The 19,025-nt window shown below is 40.7% G+C and overlaps 1 protein-coding gene across 1 annotated transcript in view; it reads left to right on the plus strand.

Moving 5' to 3' along the window:
• LOC133989474 (voltage-dependent T-type calcium channel subunit alpha-1I-like) overlaps positions 1-19,025 on the plus strand; it is a 192,596-nt gene that overhangs the window by 162,927 nt on the left and 10,644 nt on the right. Inside the window, exon 33 of the mRNA XM_062428145.1 lies at positions 10,599-10,739. Coding sequence (XP_062284129.1) covers positions 10,599-10,739 — 141 coding nt within the window. The remainder of the gene's footprint in view (positions 1-10,598; positions 10,740-19,025) is intronic.

Here is a 19,025-nt window from a genome sequence, read left to right on the forward strand (position 1 = left end):
TTGCTGCATCTCAAACAGCAGGTCAGGACAAGCTACATTTATAATCACACATAAAATTATAGCACCTGCCGATGAGAACAGGTATTTTTAGAACGCTTGCTGAGGCAGAGAGATAGAAACATTTAAATAAGCGCAGCTCCCATCCAAAAAAAAAAAAAAAATCAGGAAATGGAGAGAACAGAAAATTGAGAAAAAATAAATGGACATGTTTAAAGTGAGAGGATTAGTTAGCAGTTTGGAAAAGTCAATAAGTGTGTCTGTGATTAACAGAGAAAATGAATGACCCACTGTCTCAATATGCTTTACTGTACTTGACTGCATGATTGTGGGAGGTGAGTACAAGGTGTGTTTGCTCCAAATGAGTGCAGTAGAGTGTTTACTCCCTTACTTCAATTTGTTTGGGCAATTGACAGCAGCGCCAAATGAACATTAAAAGGTGGCTCATTAGAAATGACCCCATAAATACAAACACTGATTAGTAGAAGAAGTAAAGGCATAACCACAAAGAAGTAGTCTAGACGAAGGCTCACATGAATTTGCTTTTAATGTATCAAGTCCTCATGTGGTTTACATTAGATATAGAGTATGTATATCCTTGAATAGACTTTAAGGTCTACCAGCAGAGCATGACAATATGTCACAATTTACATATTGACAATAAACACAGGAACACACATTTAGAGTCGGGATAAACCCTGAAATTCTGCACCAAAACAAAAATGTTCATTCATTAAACACTTTCTTTAAATTATTACTGATTGATGTAATTATTTGAGCAGAATGACAAAAGTTTGATGCATTGAGATTATGGATTCAGAAACATGGGTGTCAGGGACTGTAGACTGCAGAGAGAGCTGGAAGTGAGTAGGTTTTATACTGTATGAGTCAGGTAAACTTAAACCTTCATTAACTGCATTTTTTACCATTTGGGGGCAATGGAAACAACACTGACATATCAGCTTTTAAGTCACTATGGCAAAGAGACAAAGAAATGTTTCATATTCATTTAAATGTGTAATGCAGCTTCACCTCACAGTCAGAAAGTGTGTTCCTTCCTTTAGCTAAAGTTGTGAGTGCTGGAGCTGGATTTATTGTTTGTAACTGAGCAGTGTGAACCTAATGAACCTACTAAACTTTGCTCTGTACTTTGGTTTCAGACCAAGAGAAGTTAACTTTTTCATCCGTCTTAAAGAATAACTCTAAATCAGTGGGTGATTGGAGGGAGGAGAGAACAGGGAAAGAGGATTAATGTAGAATGGTTGGAAGATACAGTGAGATTGTGAGTGGGCGGCAGGCTCTGCCACTGTCTCATTGTGCTTATAGCTCATTGTCTGTCAGTCTACTGGTATTTTTAACCAGGATAGGACTAAAAAGAGAGATGTAAAAGAGGAAGAACTCTTCATGATTTCTCCCTCTGCGCTGTATTTTACATCTCCGGCTGATTAGCCTGCAAATCCCTTTGTCAGAGTAAAAGCACAGTGTGGGGCCGTTTCTCAAAATGCATTCATACTCAGAATGAGACGTTTTATTTACAAGGAACATATGGTAGAAATTACAATAAAGAACAATGTATAACTTTCTAGAAAATGCATACAAAACCTAAGCTTATTGATCAAATTTGAATTATAACAAAAAGGGGAATGACTTTGCCTTATTAGTGCTCTGACAAAAACCTTTCAGACTTTCACAGAAAACTCGATTATAGGTTTAAATAAATCCCAGCTTCCTGTGTTAGGTGGGATGGAGTAGCAAGGAGACAGGAATAAGATGATAGAGAAATGATATATTTATTGTACATGCTAAGGAAAGGGAATGCAGGCCTGATAACTGGGAACTTGGGTGCCGTGGTTTGAGCTGGAACCTGGAAAAGGGCGGGGATCCAGGGCAGGAAGCGGGGCTGACGAGACAAGGAGGCCCGGAGACAGAACAGATGGAACTGCAGGAGGCAGGAGACAGGAAACAGTGTCCGGCACGGGAAAACAGCCAAACAGCAAGAAAACTAGATAAATGCAGGTGAAATGGCTCGGAGCGTAGCAACACTAAATGAAACCGAGGCTACGATCTGGCAGAGTGGAAGTGGCAGGGATGAGTATTTGTAGATGGTTTGATTACTGAGATGAGTTGCAGCTGGTGTGGCTACGCTCTGACTCCAGCACACCTGTCTCCACTCACACAATCACACACACATACACACACACACACACACACACACACACACACACATACACACACACACACACACACACACACACACACACATACACATACACACGCATACACAGGATCATTGACATTTCGAAGCATGATCCATTAAGAGCTAATAGAGCACTTCAGCAACAAGCAGACCTATATATTCCTTAACCCTCCTGTTGTCTTTGTGTCAAGGAAGGAAGGTAGGAAGAAGGAAGGAAAGGAGGAAGAAGGAAGGAAGAGAGGAAGAAAGAAGGAAAGGAGGGAGGAAGGGAGGAGAGAAAGAAGGGAGGAAGGAAAGGGAAGGAAGGAGGGAAAGAAAGAAGGAGGGAGGAAAGAAGGAGGGAGGAAGGAAGGAAGGAAGGAAGGAAGGAAGGAAGGAAGGAAGGAAGGAAGGAAGGAAGGAAGGGGGATGGAGGAAGGAAGGGAGAAAGGAAAAGAGGAAGGGAGGGAGGAAGGAAGGAAAGAAGGACAGAGGAAAGAAGGTAGGGGGAGGAAAGAAAGAGAGAAGGAGCGAGGGAGGAAAGAAGGAAGGGAGGAAAGAAAGGAAAGGAGGAAGGAGGGAAAGAAAGAAGGAGGGAGGGAGGAAGGAAGGAAGGAAGGAAGGGGGATGGAGGAAGGAAGGAAGGAAGGACGGAAAGAAGGAACAGTCAAAACAGACGGGGTCAATTTGACCCGGGAAAACGACACAAAGGTTAAAGATGCAACTTGCTAATGAAAAAAGTGAACTACATGAAAGAGCAAAGAAGCCAAGAGAAACACGATACTCATTAAAGCAACTCACTTTAATCTCATTATGGTTTCCATACTGTACGGTTGCTAAATCTCTTTGCATAGAACTCGTTAGGTCTCCATAGTTTCCTGAGATCATTTACATTTCATGTACAGCTCACAAAGACGTGAGTCCTTAGAAGAAGCCAGGAAGTGTCAAAATATGAACTTCATGCATAGCTTCTTTTTTCATCATTATGGTTATGATGAAAATATAAGAGCTCAGGTTTACAATTCATCTCACATTTAACTATAACAAGAAGAATCAGTTCTCATGGTCCAGCTATGGGAATCAGTTAACTTGTTGCTAATAACAACATTGACCCTCCTGTTGTCCTCTAGTCAAGGAAGGAAGGGAGGAAGAAGGAAGGAAGGGGGGGAGGAAGGAAGGATGGAAGAAAGGAAGAAGGAAGGAAAAGAGGGAAGATGGAAGGAAGGGAGGAAGAAGGAAGGAAAGGAGGAAGGAAGAAGGAAGGAAAAAAGGGAGGAAGAAGGAAGGAAAGGAGAGAGGAAGGAAGGAAGGAAGGAAGGAAGGAAGGAAGGAGGGAGGAAAGAAAGAGAGAAGGAGGGAGGGAGGGAGGGAGGAATGAAGGAAGCTAGGGGGGAGGAAAGAAAGAGAGAAGGAGGGAGGAAGGAAGGAGGGAGGAAAGAAAGAGAGGAAGGAGGGAGGGAGGCCGTCCTGTTCTGTTCTGTCCTTTACACTGGCCCTGTCTTCCTCCCAGAGAGAGAGAAGGAGGGAGGGAAGAAGGACAGATGGAAGGAAGGAAGGAAGGAAGGAAGGAGGGAGGAAAGAAGGAACAGTCAAAACAGACGGGGTCATTAGGTGGAACATATACTTTTTTAGTTTAGTATGAAGCTTTTCAGGGCTTTAAATGTGAACCTTTGAGCAAAAAAAAAAAAAGAGAGGAAAATACTTTATGCAACAGAGATACTCCATTCATCATGTGGCAAACGATAACTGCTGGGGTAGTTTTCATGTTGTAGTGGCTTTGATGGGTGCAAAGGAGGAAATGTCAGATTTAGATTTAGGCAACCCCACCTGTGACAGAAAGCAGAGTGGCATACTGCAATAGTGTGTGCTTGTATAAAAGAGACAGGAACAGACCGACTGTTGCAGAGCTCAGTCTAGACAGGACAGCCTCATGTTGTAGTTATCCATTCATTCAGATACACTAGCGAACTGTCTGTGTCACAGTTCGCACTTCACTCATCATTTAATCCATATTTTTTTAAGCCTTAAGCTTATAACATTACTCATGATGCAGACGAGTGTACAGCAGCGCTTTGGCTTAATTGATCCTGGTGTTAAGACTGACAGAGGACACAGGCTGATGCTTTTCTGCTTCTGGCATCACTGCTGTCTCTTTGTGTTTGGCGTTGACGTGGTGTCTACAGTAATCAGTAGCACTTACATGAAGCGATGTCCGTGGGGCATTTCCAGTCAGAGAACCTGAGTCGACTATGACACATATCGTTGCAGTATTTATCCAGCGCAGTCAAGCCATCAATGCTCACTGTTCTGTTGCCATGCTGCTCAGTAATCACCTGCTGCCACTGCTAGATAGATAGATAGATAGATAGATAGATAGATAGATAGATAGATAGATAGATAGATAGATAGATAGATAGATAGATAGATAGATAGATAGATAGATAGATAGATAGATAGATAGATAGATAGATAGATAGATAGATAGATGGATGGATAGATGGATAGATAGATAGATAGATGGATAGATAGATAGATGGATGGATAGATGGATAGATAGATAGATAGATAGATAGATAGATAGATAGATAGATAGATAGATAGATAGATAGATAGATAGATAGATAGATAGATAGATAGATAGATAGATAGATAGATGGATGGATGGATGGATGGATAGATAGATAGATAGATAGATAGATAGATAGATAGATAGATAGATAGATAGATAGATAGATAGATAGATAGATAGATAGATAGATAGATAGATAGATAGATAGATAGATAGATAGATAGATAGATAGATAGATAGATGGATAGATGGATAGATAGATAGATAGATAGAAACCATTTATGGGCAAACCTTATGAACTTGTGACCTCCTTGAACATGGTTACTGTGCACAAGTCAAAGGTTCGGACAAACTTTCCCATTGAAGGGAATGGGATGATGTGTCCAAACTTTTGACTGGTACTATTAGGTAAGTTTTATTTTTCTGATCATTTACAAAAAAAAATTCACAATAATTTCCATGAATAATTTCTTGAACAGAGGTTCATGCAAAACAAAACAAAGATAAGAGAAAAGGTGATAAGATATATAAACAAAACAATTAATACATCATCATTCTTTCCTCCTCCCTTTCTGTTTCTCTTACAAATTATTTAATCTCTCTTTTTATTCTCTTTTGTTTTCTTTGACCGAAAAAAATGTGTAGACTGAAGCCTGAGCTTATTTTGTCTACCCTTTTTTAAAACATGAATTCAGTTTCTTCAAACAAAACTTACATCAGTAGCAGTGACTTTTAAACATGACGAAGTCAAATAAATTAACATTTTAAGTTCTCATAACAAACTAAAAGCATAAATATCCAGATACCTGATTTCAAACATTCATAAATCCCCATATTCACCTCTTACATAACCTTCTAATGTTTTGGTTCTATAGGATTTATTAAACCCGTCCACCTCTGCCCCAGCATCTATCTGTAACCCTAACCCTAACCCTCTGCCCCAGCATCTATCTGTAACCCTAACCCTGACCCTCTGCCCCAGCATCTATCTGCAACCCTAACCCTAACCCTCTGCCCCAGCATCTATCTGTAACCCTAACCCTAACCCTCTGCCCCAGCATCTATCTGTAACCCTAACCCTGACCCTCTGCCCCAGCATCTATCTGTAACCCTAACCCTAACCCTCTGCCCCAGCATCTATCTGTAACCCTAGCCCTCTGCCCCAGCATCTATATGTAACCCTAACCCTAACCCTCTGCCCCAGCATCTATCTGTAACCCTAACCCTAACCCTCTGCCCCAGCATCTATCTGTAACCCTAACCCTAACCCTCTGCCCCAGCATCTATCTGTAACCCTAACCCATCCACCTCTGCCCCAGCATCTATCTGTAACCCTAACCCTAACCCTCTGCCCCAGCATCTATCTGTAACCCTAACCCTAACCCTCTGCCCCAGAATCTATCTGTAACCCTAACCCTAACCCTCTGCCCCAGCATCTATCTGTAACCCTAACCCTAACCCTCTGCCCCAGCATCTATCTGTAACCCTAACCCTAACCCTCTGCCCCAGCATCTATCTGTAACCCTAACCCTAACCCTCTGCCCCAGCATCTATCTGTAACCCTAACCCTAACCCTCTGCCCCAGCATCTATCTGTAACCCTAACCCTAACCCTCTGCCCCAGCATCTATCTGTAACCCTAACCCTAACCCTCTGCTCCAGCATCTATCTGTAACCCTAACCCTAACCCTCTGCCCCAGCATCAATCTGTAACCCTAACCCTAACCCTCTGCTCCAGCATCTATCTGTAACCCTAACCCTAACCCTCTGCCCCAGCATCTATCTGTAACCCTAACCCTAACCCTCTGCCCCAGCATCTATCTGTAGGCTCTAAGGGAGAAAGTGTTTATCACTGTTCCAAACAGCCTCAGTCTACAGTGGATTTAATGAAACCTTCTGTCATCGAAAGGCAAAATGTCGTAATCGCCTAAATAAGGGAATAACAGCAAACAGTTTCACAGTCTCTCCAAGAAGGCATTTATAGTGTTGCACTTGCTTGAAAGTATAAACAGAGACCTTAAGAGTGTAATTCAAACCCTGATTACTTTTTTCACCGTCACACATCTGGCCAATCGCTGTGTTGAAGTGGGCAGACGTGCTGGACCGTCAGTCACAGAGAGATAATTATATCTAACGTTCGAAAGATAAAGCTGTTCAACCATCCAACAAGCACTCCTGATGATGAAATTTACTGACCCTTAAACCTGCCGTTCCTCTAAGGGGGAACCCCCCCCCCCCCCCCCCCCCCGCTGCGTGGATCTTTGTGAATACTTGTGGAGTAACAAGGAGGCAGAACACCAGATATCAAATCTTTATATAATCTATAGTCATGTATATTTCATGCATTGGCTGACTGAAATAATATGTGTATCTCTGCAGACTATAGCACTAATCTTATCCAAACTTTTTTCTTAGTTTCTTGTCTTTCTGTGTGACCTGTGAAGAACACGACGCTGCAACAATGACTTCAAACGAATCAGCAACGATACAATACAATCAATAGTAGCACACGGACATATAGGGCATTGTACAGGAAGTAGCAGCATATATAATGTAAAATCCATCTTCTGAGGATGTTTACTACAATCCAAAGCTTCACAACAGCTACTAATGGACCTTGTGATGAGATCTGGTTTCGTAAACAGCTTTTATAATATCATTTTAGTTACAGTTCCTCTACCTCAAAGAGATCTGTTTGTTTGCTGTTAGTGAGCCATTTCAAAACCCTGTTAACCTTTGTGTCGTCCTCCCGGGTCAAATTGACCCCGTCTGTTTTGACTGTTCCTTCTTTCCTCCCTTCCTTCCTTCCTTCCTTCCTTCCGTCTGTCCTTCCTCCCTCCTTCCTTCCCTCCTTCCTTCCTTCCTTCCTTCCTTCCTTCCTCCCTTCCTTCTTTCCTTTCCTCCCTTCCTTCCTTCCTTCCTTCCTTCCTTCCTTCCATCTTTCTTTCCTTCCTTCCTTCCTTCTTTCCTTCCTTCCTTCCTTCCATCTTTCTTTCCTTCCTTCCTTCCTTCTTTCCTTCCTTCCTTCCTTCCATCTTTCTTTCCTTCCTTCCTTCCTTCCTTCTTTCCTTCCTTCCTTCCTTCCTTCATTCCATCATTCCTTCCTTCCTTTCTTCCTTCCTTCCATCTTTCCTTCCTTCCTTCCTTCCTTCCTTCTTGCTTTCCTTCCTTCCTTCTTTCCTTCCTTCCTTCCTTCCATCTTTCTTTCCTTCCTTCCTTCCTTCTTTCCTTCCTTCCTTCATTCCATCATTCCTTCCTTCCTTTCTTCCTTCCTTCCATCTTTCCTTCCTTCCTTCCTTCCTTCCTTCTTTCCTTCCTTCCATATTTCCTTCCTTCCTTCCTTTCTTCCTTCCTTCCATCTTTCCTTCCTTCTTTCCTTCCTTCCTTCCTTGATTCCTTCCTTCCTTGGCTTGAGGACAACAGGAGGGTTAACGGAAGAAAAAAAAACGGCTTGAAATGTTAGAGCCTAGGAACAAGTGATTAGTTTGATGCAGATCTGGGTGAAAAATAATAACACATTTAAATGTTTTTGCAGCTTTTAGTCAGCGTCTGACTTGGTTTTTATCCACAAATAGATACTGTAAAATGTTTTTTTTTTTTTTTTTTAATCATAAGATAACAGTTGAAGAGGGGAGTATGTAAATAATTAAATGTCTATAAAATATAGAGGAGCCACAGCATTACTGCGTGGGAGAAACCAGATGGTAGCGCAGTGAATCAAACAGGGTCATGGACGCCATTTACCACAACCAAGGCCCCCCAGCTTAGCCAATCAATCAGCCTGCCTCACCCCTCACTGTGCATCTACCGCCACTTGAAACAATGTGTATGTGTGTGTGCGTATAGTACATCAGTGGGTGCTGCCAAGGTCTGGCTATCGACTGGTTGCCCTCTTCACCCCACAGCTTTTAGCGGGTAACTCTTAAATGGAGAGTAGGAAAGAGCAGGTAGTGGCAGGAGCAGGCAGTTTGAACTTTTGACATGGCAGCGGGGAAAAAGGCTGGCTGATATGGAAAAAATCTACTTGTAAGAGTTGAAAATGGAGAGAGGAAAACTCTACCTGACTGTAGAAAGAAGACTGCCTGAGAAAAAAAACAAGACTAAATTTTAAAGAGAGAGATAAACACAAAGGTAAATCCAAAGAAAAGGTTTCTCAGAAGTATTTTGCTGCTCTCACTATAATGATCCAAAGCAAAAAGGCACATCTTTATAATAGTCCTTCCTGCCTCCCTCCTTCTCTCTTTCTTTCCTTCCTTTCTCTTTCCTCCCTTCATTCTTTCCTTCCTCCATCCCCCTTTCTTCCTTGCTTCTGTCCTACCTTCCTCCCTCCCTCCTTCTTTCCTTCCCTCCTTCCTTCCTTCCTTCCTTCCTTCATTCCTTTCCTTCCTCCCTCCCTCCCTTCCTCCCTCCCTCCTCCTCTCTTTCCTTCCTCCCCCTACCTTCCTCGCTTCCTTCTTTCCTCTGTCCTTCTTTCCTTCCTTCCTTCCTTCCTTCCTTCCTTCCTTCCTTCCTTCCTTCCTTCCTTCCTCCGTCCTTCGTCCTTTCCTTCCTCCCTCCTTTCCTTCCTTCTTCCTCCCTTCCTTCTGTCCTCCCTCCTTTCCTTCATTCGTCCTCCTTTCCTTCCTTCTTCCTCCCTTCCATCCTTCCTTCCTTGACTCGAGGACAACAGGAGGGTTACATTTTGCTAAATCCTGATGAAGGCACAGTATGTGACATCATGTTTTTTTTTGTAAAAGAGTGAAAGCTCAGAAAAAAAATACACATATACCCAAATTCTCTCACATGAAAGCCAAAAAAACGACTTGAACTTTGGTGGAACATTTTGCTCTTCGTGGTATAATAGCGACTGAGAAAATTGGTTTACAGGGCCTTAAAAGAAAAAGAGATGATAATAGAAATAATGGATACATGCAAAAGCCATCATCCCTCACATGTTCGGTGAGTCTTGATGGCTTTTAAACCTCACTGTAAAAATGTCACATTAAATTTGAGTGAGTATTTTTCTGAAGGAACTAGCTAAACAATCTCACTGACTTTGTAAAAACTTCACACAGAAATCTGCCAATTACCTCGGGTTCTCCAGTGCCACTCACTAAGGAATCTAAGCCATCTACAGCTTGTCTGAAGTAGACCAATGTATTTTTTTTTCAGAAAGGGATCATGCAATTAATCTTCCAACATTGACATTCATCTGCTTCTCTGGCTCGGCTTAAGGAAGCAGGCAAAAGTCACGGATCTTTGTCTTGCACCTGCCAGCGGCAGCTGAAAATAACACCAGCTTCAAAAGATTGCAGTTAATTAAACAACATAAGATATGGGCCAGTCATTACGCATGCAGTACAAAAGAAGACGGGCTGAAATAGTAAGATGGAGGGAGAGAAAGGAGAGGAGTGGGAGAGAATTTGAGCAGTTGGGAGAAAGATGGACGAGATGCTGTGTCACTGAATGTGTTTAATGTAAGTTTAAAGAGTGTAGTAGCTTTAACATAAGTGAAAGGCTGGAATGTGAGAGTGGGTTGAGATGGAGGGTAAAGTTGCATTTGCACATACATATTGACAAAGTGAGAAAAAAAAAAAAAGGTTTGAGTCTGGAGACATAAAAGCCTCATCAGGAAGCCAGCAGGCAGATGCTGACTTTTACACAGCAGCTCATTGCAGTGCATGTTTATTAGAGCGCTTCAGAAGTGCTGGGAGGAGGATTTTATTACCTGTGAACAGCTATCAGTATCAGTAGCCTTATTTTCAATGTACAGATACAAGAATGGTATCACACTTTTCATTGAACTCTCTGCAAGAAGGCAAATAAGTGTATTTCACAAAATCAACTATTCCTTTTCCTGTGTGTGTGTGTGTTTCAGGAGAGCCAGTGGCTGGACAGCGTGTCTCTGCTGATTAAGGACTCATTGGAAGGGGACATGATTGACAACCTCTCCGGTTCAGTTTTCCACCACTATTGTTCTCCTCCTGTCTGCAAGGACTGTAAGGGACACCCACAAGAGGTGCGTGATGGCACACACACACACACACACACACACACACACACACACACACACACACACACACACACACACACACACACACGCGTTTGTCTTTATATCCTTTTGAGGACACTCTTTGACATAATTTCTTACCCATAAACTTTACCCACCTTAACCTTAAAACTATGTCTTCCCTCAAATTGCCTTTTGATGTTGTGTCCTAAAACACAGAAATGTCCTCACAATGCTGCACACATGAGCACTTACACATGCAGTATACACACACACACACACACACACACACTCTCACACTCACACACACACACACACACACACACACACACACACACACACACACACACACACACACACACACACACCCCTGCTCTGTCTCTCCAGCTCGTCAGCATGCTATAAATAACTACTTGGGTCTGTTGAACCTGAGGAGGGCTCCTGTGTGGTCAATACATGTCGGTCTTGCTTTGAGTCATGTAGCTATGTTAATGGCTACATGTTGGGTTTATTTCTACCAGTGAGCACTGCGCTTTATTTTAACTCATGCACCAGGAGCAGCAGCTTTTTTTAAAATACTGTGAGACTTCATCATCTCTCCTTTTACCTACATGTATGTGGGTTGTTTTTTTTTTTTTTACCTTTTTAGCTGACAGCACTCAAAAGAACAATGTCTGTGATTAAATTCAGCTGTCAGTCATTGTACAGAACATCTCTAAGGCATCCTTAAGATGTCAATCACAAAGAAACTGTATCATGTATACCAGGGGAATTCAATAAAAATTCACTGAGGTCCAATTTGTGAACATTTCCTCAAGTGAAGGTCCAGAACATCATAATATCCGTATTATTTTTCAGTACCTTGAAGTAGCATTGTAGTTACATCAGCATCTGTGTCTAGTGGGTAGATTGTATACTGTCAAATAAAACAAGTAGAATTCATTTATTAATATTTACTCTGAAGTTGTGGGATTCAAATAAATAATACAAAAATAAATAAAAAATAAGATAAATACATTTTCTTTTCTTATATCAAATAAAGATGGCATTTCAAAGAAACACAATAATGACAGAAAGCTTTAGATTGTGCTTCTTAAATAAAGGGCTTAGCTTTAGAAAAAAACTAACTTTAAACTTAACTTAAACTTAATACCATTAACTTCATTGTACATCCAATAACTTTATAACAAAACATCTCAACACATACTAACTATTTTCTCTGTGTATATATCACTGACAGTAGAGTCTCTCCGCATGTCCGAATGCACAGATTTGATTGGCTGATTAAGGTCATATCAGGAGATTCACTATACACAGTGATCTGTGAGTTTCTGAGGGCCGCTCCGCTTTTACTGTAATAGCTGGAGAAGCTGCTCCCCTTAAAATAGAAACGCTCAGACAAAATATAACAATCCTCAATATTTCATCAGTTACAGGTCTGGGTCTGGATAGGTCAGCATTTTGGTCCAGATCCAGACAGCGATCCACCTATTAGTGACCTCTGATTTAGATCATTTCTGTGCCTGCTAATACACACATTGACAGAAGCACACACAGTTGCAGGTGCATGGCTCAAATGTGCAACATCTTTCACATTCATTCAATTTGTTGCTTCCATTAAAATCCAGACACCAAAGAAGTGTCCCTGCATGTATTGTGAATACACAAACGCACAGTGTGAATACATCTTATAAACCTCGTACATGCACATACACTGTGTGCAACAACAAATACAACTAATAACGTGTTAATTGGACATTTCACACACAATTAGAAATAAAGGCACCAGAGTGTTTGTTGTTGGAACAATAAAGCTCCAGATAAAAAAATAAAAAAAGATAGTATGTATTTGATTTGATTAATTTATTTATTTATCTGTCACCACTTTCTCCTTCAGTGAACACCTTCCACAGGATTAGGGTTTAGTAGCAACAAGAATGGCAGTGCAGGGGAGTTTAAATTGGCCTTTAAAAATACAGAGAAAAAGCAAAAAATGAAAATAAATGAATAGAGCTTCTCAATATCACCAATATAGACTAGAGACAGAAACAAAACATTGTTCTAAAGTATAAGAAAGGGTATATGCTACTTCCCCAGTGACAAGCTGTTGCACTCCAAAAGAAACACTAGTACTCAGTTAAACATCAAAGGCATAATATTATTCACACAAAACCATACATGTAGAAAAAAAGGAAAAAAATCTGGTGTATTTGTGTGTGAAATACAGTGAGAGAGAGAAAAAATGCAAATGTAAATGCATGTGACTTTATCATAACATATAAGTCATGGTGTGTGTGTGAGAGAGAGAGTGGAACGACGGGGAAAATCACACAAATCTCCTGAGTACTATATGTGGAGCTCTCCCAAGCCACATAGCAACAGCATGTATCACAAACAACAATATGTAAAAAACTGTGTGTGTTTTAATTCTATAAAGATCCACAAATAACATCTGTATCCCTCCGTTAGTAAAGTCCCCCAGGCTGTTTGTTTATGGCTCAGTGTAACTATACAACACACACATACAGTATATACACATGATCCTTACAACATATTGAAGGTCCCATATCATGAAAAGCTCACTTTCTCAGTGCTTGTCCGCATATATTTGTCTCTCTAACACACAAACAGTGAAATTAGGCGACCCAGTCTTTTTTTTTTTTGTGAGCTGCCATGATCAGAAAACATGTGATTCAACAACTCATCCAGATTTGCCTCCCCCTCTTATGTCAAATGTGGGCTCATTAGAATTATATCACCCCGTCATCTGAGTATCCGAAGGTGTGCCATGTTTTTTTTGCAAGCTATGGACCCTCTAGTTAATTGCTAAACAAAGGAAGTGCTCTATTGTTGGCTGCACAAAACCATCATAAATCGCTCCTTCGACTCCCAGCCTCTGGGGACAGATGAGATGAGTGGATGAAGTTTATTTTGATGGCTTCAACCTGCAACCCAAGACTGGAAATGAAACTTTTACCTGAAAGCTGAATCAAAACCAACTGTCTGTGACAAAACTCCAGATGTGGGAAATGTAAGTATTTATAAAACATCTGGACTGTGCGTTTCTTTTGCCATTTAGCACTAGCTAATGCTAACAGCTGATATAATATAGTAGATGTTTACTGACAGTACTTGCAGCAGGATCCACAATAACATTAACAGTATTAGTTTGTTAGTTGAATGTCTGTAAGATGAACTTTTCCTATCAGCACTCTTACATAAGGGGGAGAGTAAAATTAGAGAATAGGTAGTGATGTGTTTTTTTGATGCTGATTTTGTAGAGATTCACAAGATGTTCATGACTTGCCGTGAATCATAGAACAGAACATTTCACCCACGCCGCCGTGCCGTTACATGCAGCCCCTGCACCCCCTCAAATTCACCTTAAAATCACATCCAAAGGGAAAAAAAACTAACAAACAAACAAAAAGAAATCTGAACACTGCATTTTAATTCTTTGTGTAGGGAATAAAAGAGAAGAACATCAGTTATTTACACCCTTATAAAGAAAATCCTTAAAACATGTAATTCATATTGGATGATAAAACGCACAAGCCAAAACTTTATTCCACGACTCCATTCTGGGGAAATATACACAGCTCTAATTACAAAATGAAATTTAACCCTCCTGTTGTCCTCGAGTCAAGGAAGGAAGGAAGAGAGGAAGAAGGAAGGAAAGGAAGGAGGGAGGAATGAAGAAGGAAGGAAAGGAGGAAGGAAGGGAGGAAGAAGGAAGGAAAGGAAGGAGGGAAGGAAAGAAGGAAGGAAGGTAAGAGGGACGGAAGGAAGGAAGGAAGGAAAGAAGGAAGGAAGGAAGGTAGGAGGGAGGGAGGAAAAAAGGAATGAGGGAGGGAGGGAGAAAGGAAAAGAGGAAGGGAGGAAGGAAGGAAAGAAGGACAGAGGAAAGAGGGAAGGCAGGGGGAGGAAAGAAAGAGAGAAGGAAGGAGGGAGGGAGGAAATAAATAAGGAAGGAAGGAAAGAAGGAAGGAAGGAAGGAGGGAAGGAAAGAAGGAGGTAGGGAGGAAGGAAGGAAAGAAAGAGAGAAGGAGGGAGGGAGGAAGGAAGGACAGACGGAAGGAGGAAAGGGGGATGGAGGAAGGAAAGAAGGAAGGGAGGAAAGAAAGAGAGAAGGAGGGAGGGAGGAAGGAAGGACAGACGGAAGGAAGGAAGGAAGGTAGAAAAGAAGGAACAGTCAAAACAGACGGGGTTATTTCAAATAGTGTTTTAAATGGCTTAATAATCAAAGCCTTTAAAATAGCCAAATTAGGGGTTAAAAGTATGTGCTTTTAATGGGGTTAACCTGAATATAGACCACTTATGTAGGTCAAAAAACAGCCTTCTGACCAAGGGCTGTATTGAAAATGCACTGTGGTCTACCGTGTCAAGTCACATTATAAACATAACCTTTATGTTTCCCGCGAGGGGTATGCATTTCACGGCAGGGTGCATATAACAGCACAACACTGGCCTGCAGTTTAAGTTACAGTTGTACCATTCACACACATGTGGGTGTAAAGTGCATAAAGACATAACGGGCACAGGAGAGGAAACAGCTTACAGGGAAAAAATGAGCCTACAGCAGAGTCAGGATTTCATGGTAAACATCTGAAACTTACATTGTTATTTTCTGTCTGTGCTGCTTGTCGGCTGGAAGTAAAATGATGTCATGAGTATCAGACTATGCCAAATTACTGAGAATGTCAAATATTATTTCATACATACTTCATCTACAAGAGAATAACAGTTACATATATTTTGTGGGAGATGATTTTTGGTCTTTTCCACAGGCTTTGTATTCTGTTTTATGCTTAACCTTTGTGTCGTCCTCCCGGGTCAAATTGACCCCATCTGTTTTGACTGTTCCTTCCTTCCTCCCTTCCATCTTTCCTTCCTTCCTTCCTTCCTTCCTTCCTTCCTTCCTTCCTTCCTTCCTTCCTTCCTTCCTTCCTTCCTTCCTTCCTTCCTTCCTTCCTTCCTGCCTTCCTTCCATCTTTCCTTCCTTCCTTCCATCCTTCCATCTTTCTTTCCTTCCTTCCTCCCTTCCATCTTTCCTTCATTCCTTCCTTCCTTCCATCCTTCCTTCCTTTCTTCCTTCCATATTTCCTTCCTTCCTTCCTTCCTTCCTTCTTTCCATCTTTCCTTCATTCCTTCCTTCCATCCTTCCATCTTTCTTTCCTTCCTTCCATCTTTCCTTCCTTCCTTCTTCCTCCCTCCTTTCCTTCTTTCTTCCTCCCTTCCATCCTTCCTTCCTCCTTTCCTTCTTTCTTCCTCCCTTCCATCCTTCCTCCCTCCTTTCCTTCTTTCTTCCTCCCTTCCATCCTTCCTTGCTCCTTTCCTTCCTTCTTCCTCCCTTCCATCCTTCCATCTTTCCTTCTTTCCTTGACTCGAGGACAACAGGAGGGTTAATTTTCCACTTTTTTGTCATCCAGCTAGAACATTGAGAATGACAACCAAGAAAAGATGCCTTGCTTATAGATGTTCACTGTAGTGATAGTAACAGCTGTACAGAAACCATAAAATATAAATCACCAACGTCACTGTGACTAATTCATAGTAAAATGATAAAAAGCAGAACTCTAAAGCATTTTAGGGACTCTAGTCTGAAGCCAGTGATGGGTTGGTATTTGAGTTGGTAGGAAGGATCCAGCAGCTACTTAAAGTGGAAACAGACAACTTGTCAACCCCCCTGCCCTCCAGCTTTTTCAGGTGCTATTATTGTTTCCACCACTGCCGTAAAGACAACTTGATTGCTTTCCATTTTCCCCAGAGCTTAGCTCCGTGAAGAAATCAACAAGCATTTTGGAAATGAGACAGAAGAAAGAAGCATGTTCACTGAAAAGGTAAATTGAAATTGCCACAATTTTATATTGAATTTGGAAACAGGCAGAAGCCATTGTAATGATGTGCCTTACGTAGTAATGTAGTTTGAGGAAAGTTATTGCTTCTGACAAACAAGTAACTAGAGCATGGGTTGGTGGGGAGTGGGGTTTGGGGTGGGGGATAACATTAGAAGGAAAGATTAGGGGAAAGGAATTGGAAATTGTTATTTGAGAATTGGTTCATTGATTTATGCGATAATGGAGATATGAAAGCTGATAGTAATTATTCAGTGTGTGTTGACAAAAGAGAACATCCCCATAGTTACCGTAGCTAACGGCTAATGTCCAAACAAGTGAAAATTAAATGATATCATATATAGTTATTGTCTTTAAATGGCTTTCATATTGAATAATCATAATAATTACAGCAATATCAATTCTGAAAATCACTGCAACAGGTTTATTGGATTATTAAACAATTTCACATGTTTTTCTTCTTGTTTTAAAGATTACGTGGTTGAACTGTTGCCCCGCATCATTGAGAGGATTTCCTGGACAACCTCCCAGTTCCAGAGGATCTCTTTGCACAGTTTGAAAGACCAGAGAAGAAGGAAATGACAGGCAGCTATTTGTTGAGGTTCAATCAACGACAGATCTGAGCCTCATGAACCTTCCTTTAGCATCAAGGAATTATTTTGGTATCCATGGCAATAAGAAAAATCAAAATACATATCAAATAACATTTTCCCAAAGATGGTCTCTAACATTTTATTCAGGCCATCATCCCGCCACCTGACTATTGGCTGCAAATGATGTCACACAAGCAAGATGGCAGCTTCCAGAAAGGAGATGTGTTGGTTTCAGTTTTGCATAGTGGTTTAAAGAACACTGGGAGCTGTGGTAACTTGTGGAAAAGGGTTATAATATGTGACCTTTAATGTATTTGTTGTTGTGTGTTTTAACACCTAATAAAATATTGTGGTACTGTGTATGAGTGATGTCATCTTCCAGCTGCATTCATTACACCTACAGTTATTTAAATAGTCAATTTATTTGTTAACTAGGTTAATGTAATAGTATAGATACATTTATTTCACATACTGTATGATTTGTGATTTTAAATAATTTCCGCAATAAAAATCTCTCTCATATAACCCATGACACCAAACACTGAGATAAAATAATATTCAGATGTGTTTAAAATATCCAATATCCTATTTCCCCCCAGTAAAATCCCAGTAAAGCAAGAGGAAGGTGACTTTCATACGACTGCAATAGATATGCAGATCAACACTGAACCGCACTGAACCTGTTTTTTCACTAAATATGCAAAAAACTGACATTTCATCACACATGTGAATCATTACAGTGATAGGTGAAAGATGCAGAGGACTAGCTGATGAAATAAAAAATATTTCTTGAAATGGCATTTTTATAGTAACATTTTCATCCAGTTTTTCACTATTTTGTTTAATTCAAAATAAAAACAGATACAGTTAAAACCCAGATTTAATTTAGAGGGTTTAGCCGTCAAAGTGATCGCAATATTGATCTCTGCCTGTCAATTAATGTTGTATATCTCTCTCTCAAAGGTCCAATCACACATTTCACCATCAAATGAAAACCCCAGCTGCTCACCATATGCATTCACTCATGATGCTCAAGCAAACATGGTGCAGATGTCATGTGGCAATCTCTAGCTATAGAGTGTGTGTGTGTGTGTGTGTGTGTGTGTGTGTGTGTGTGTGTGTGTGTGTGTGTGTGTGTGTGTGTGTGTGTGTGTGTGTGTGTGTGTGTGTGTGTGTGTGTGTGTGTGTGTGTGTGTGTGTGTGTGTGTGTGTGTGTGTGGCATTGTACTGTATGAGTCACTGCACTTTACTGTCGGTCTTTTTCGATATTAATATGTATGTGAAGAAGGTTGACCTAACTGGGTAGCTCCTCTGCCTCTGCCATTACGTTACTATCTACTTACATATAATCACTTATTTACCTAGAACCTCTATGGCTGAATATTTACTGTTCACTTGGTGCATATAGAAGCTATTGACATGCATGGAGCTTGGCGAAAATGCTAATATGCTCTAATCTAATGTGGCCTTTATTTCTTATACGATATCATTCATCTACTTCGTCTGTCTCCTTCTTTGCTCCTTTTCCCTTCAACCCATCTATATTAAAGCTGTATCTCATATTTATTTTCATCGTCTCTTCCCACAGTAAGCTGAACATGTTGGCATTTTTATATTTATTTTCCAACCACATTGCATTTATTTAAAAAAAGCTCACTCAATCAATATCAATCAGGCAAAAGTCTAAAATCCATTATTAATGCATGATGCGTTTATACCAGCAATTATTACATCTTTTCACGGGGTGGCTGCAAATTAATTTTGTTAATGAGCATTTTCTACTACGACTACTGCACAGTTTATCAGATTTATGTAATTTTTTATCAATTTTCTTTAGAACACATCAA

This window comes from Scomber scombrus, chromosome 2, assembly GCF_963691925.1.
Source record: "Scomber scombrus chromosome 2, fScoSco1.1, whole genome shotgun sequence".
In the NCBI taxonomy this organism is placed as follows: Eukaryota; Metazoa; Chordata; class Actinopteri; order Scombriformes; family Scombridae; genus Scomber; species Scomber scombrus.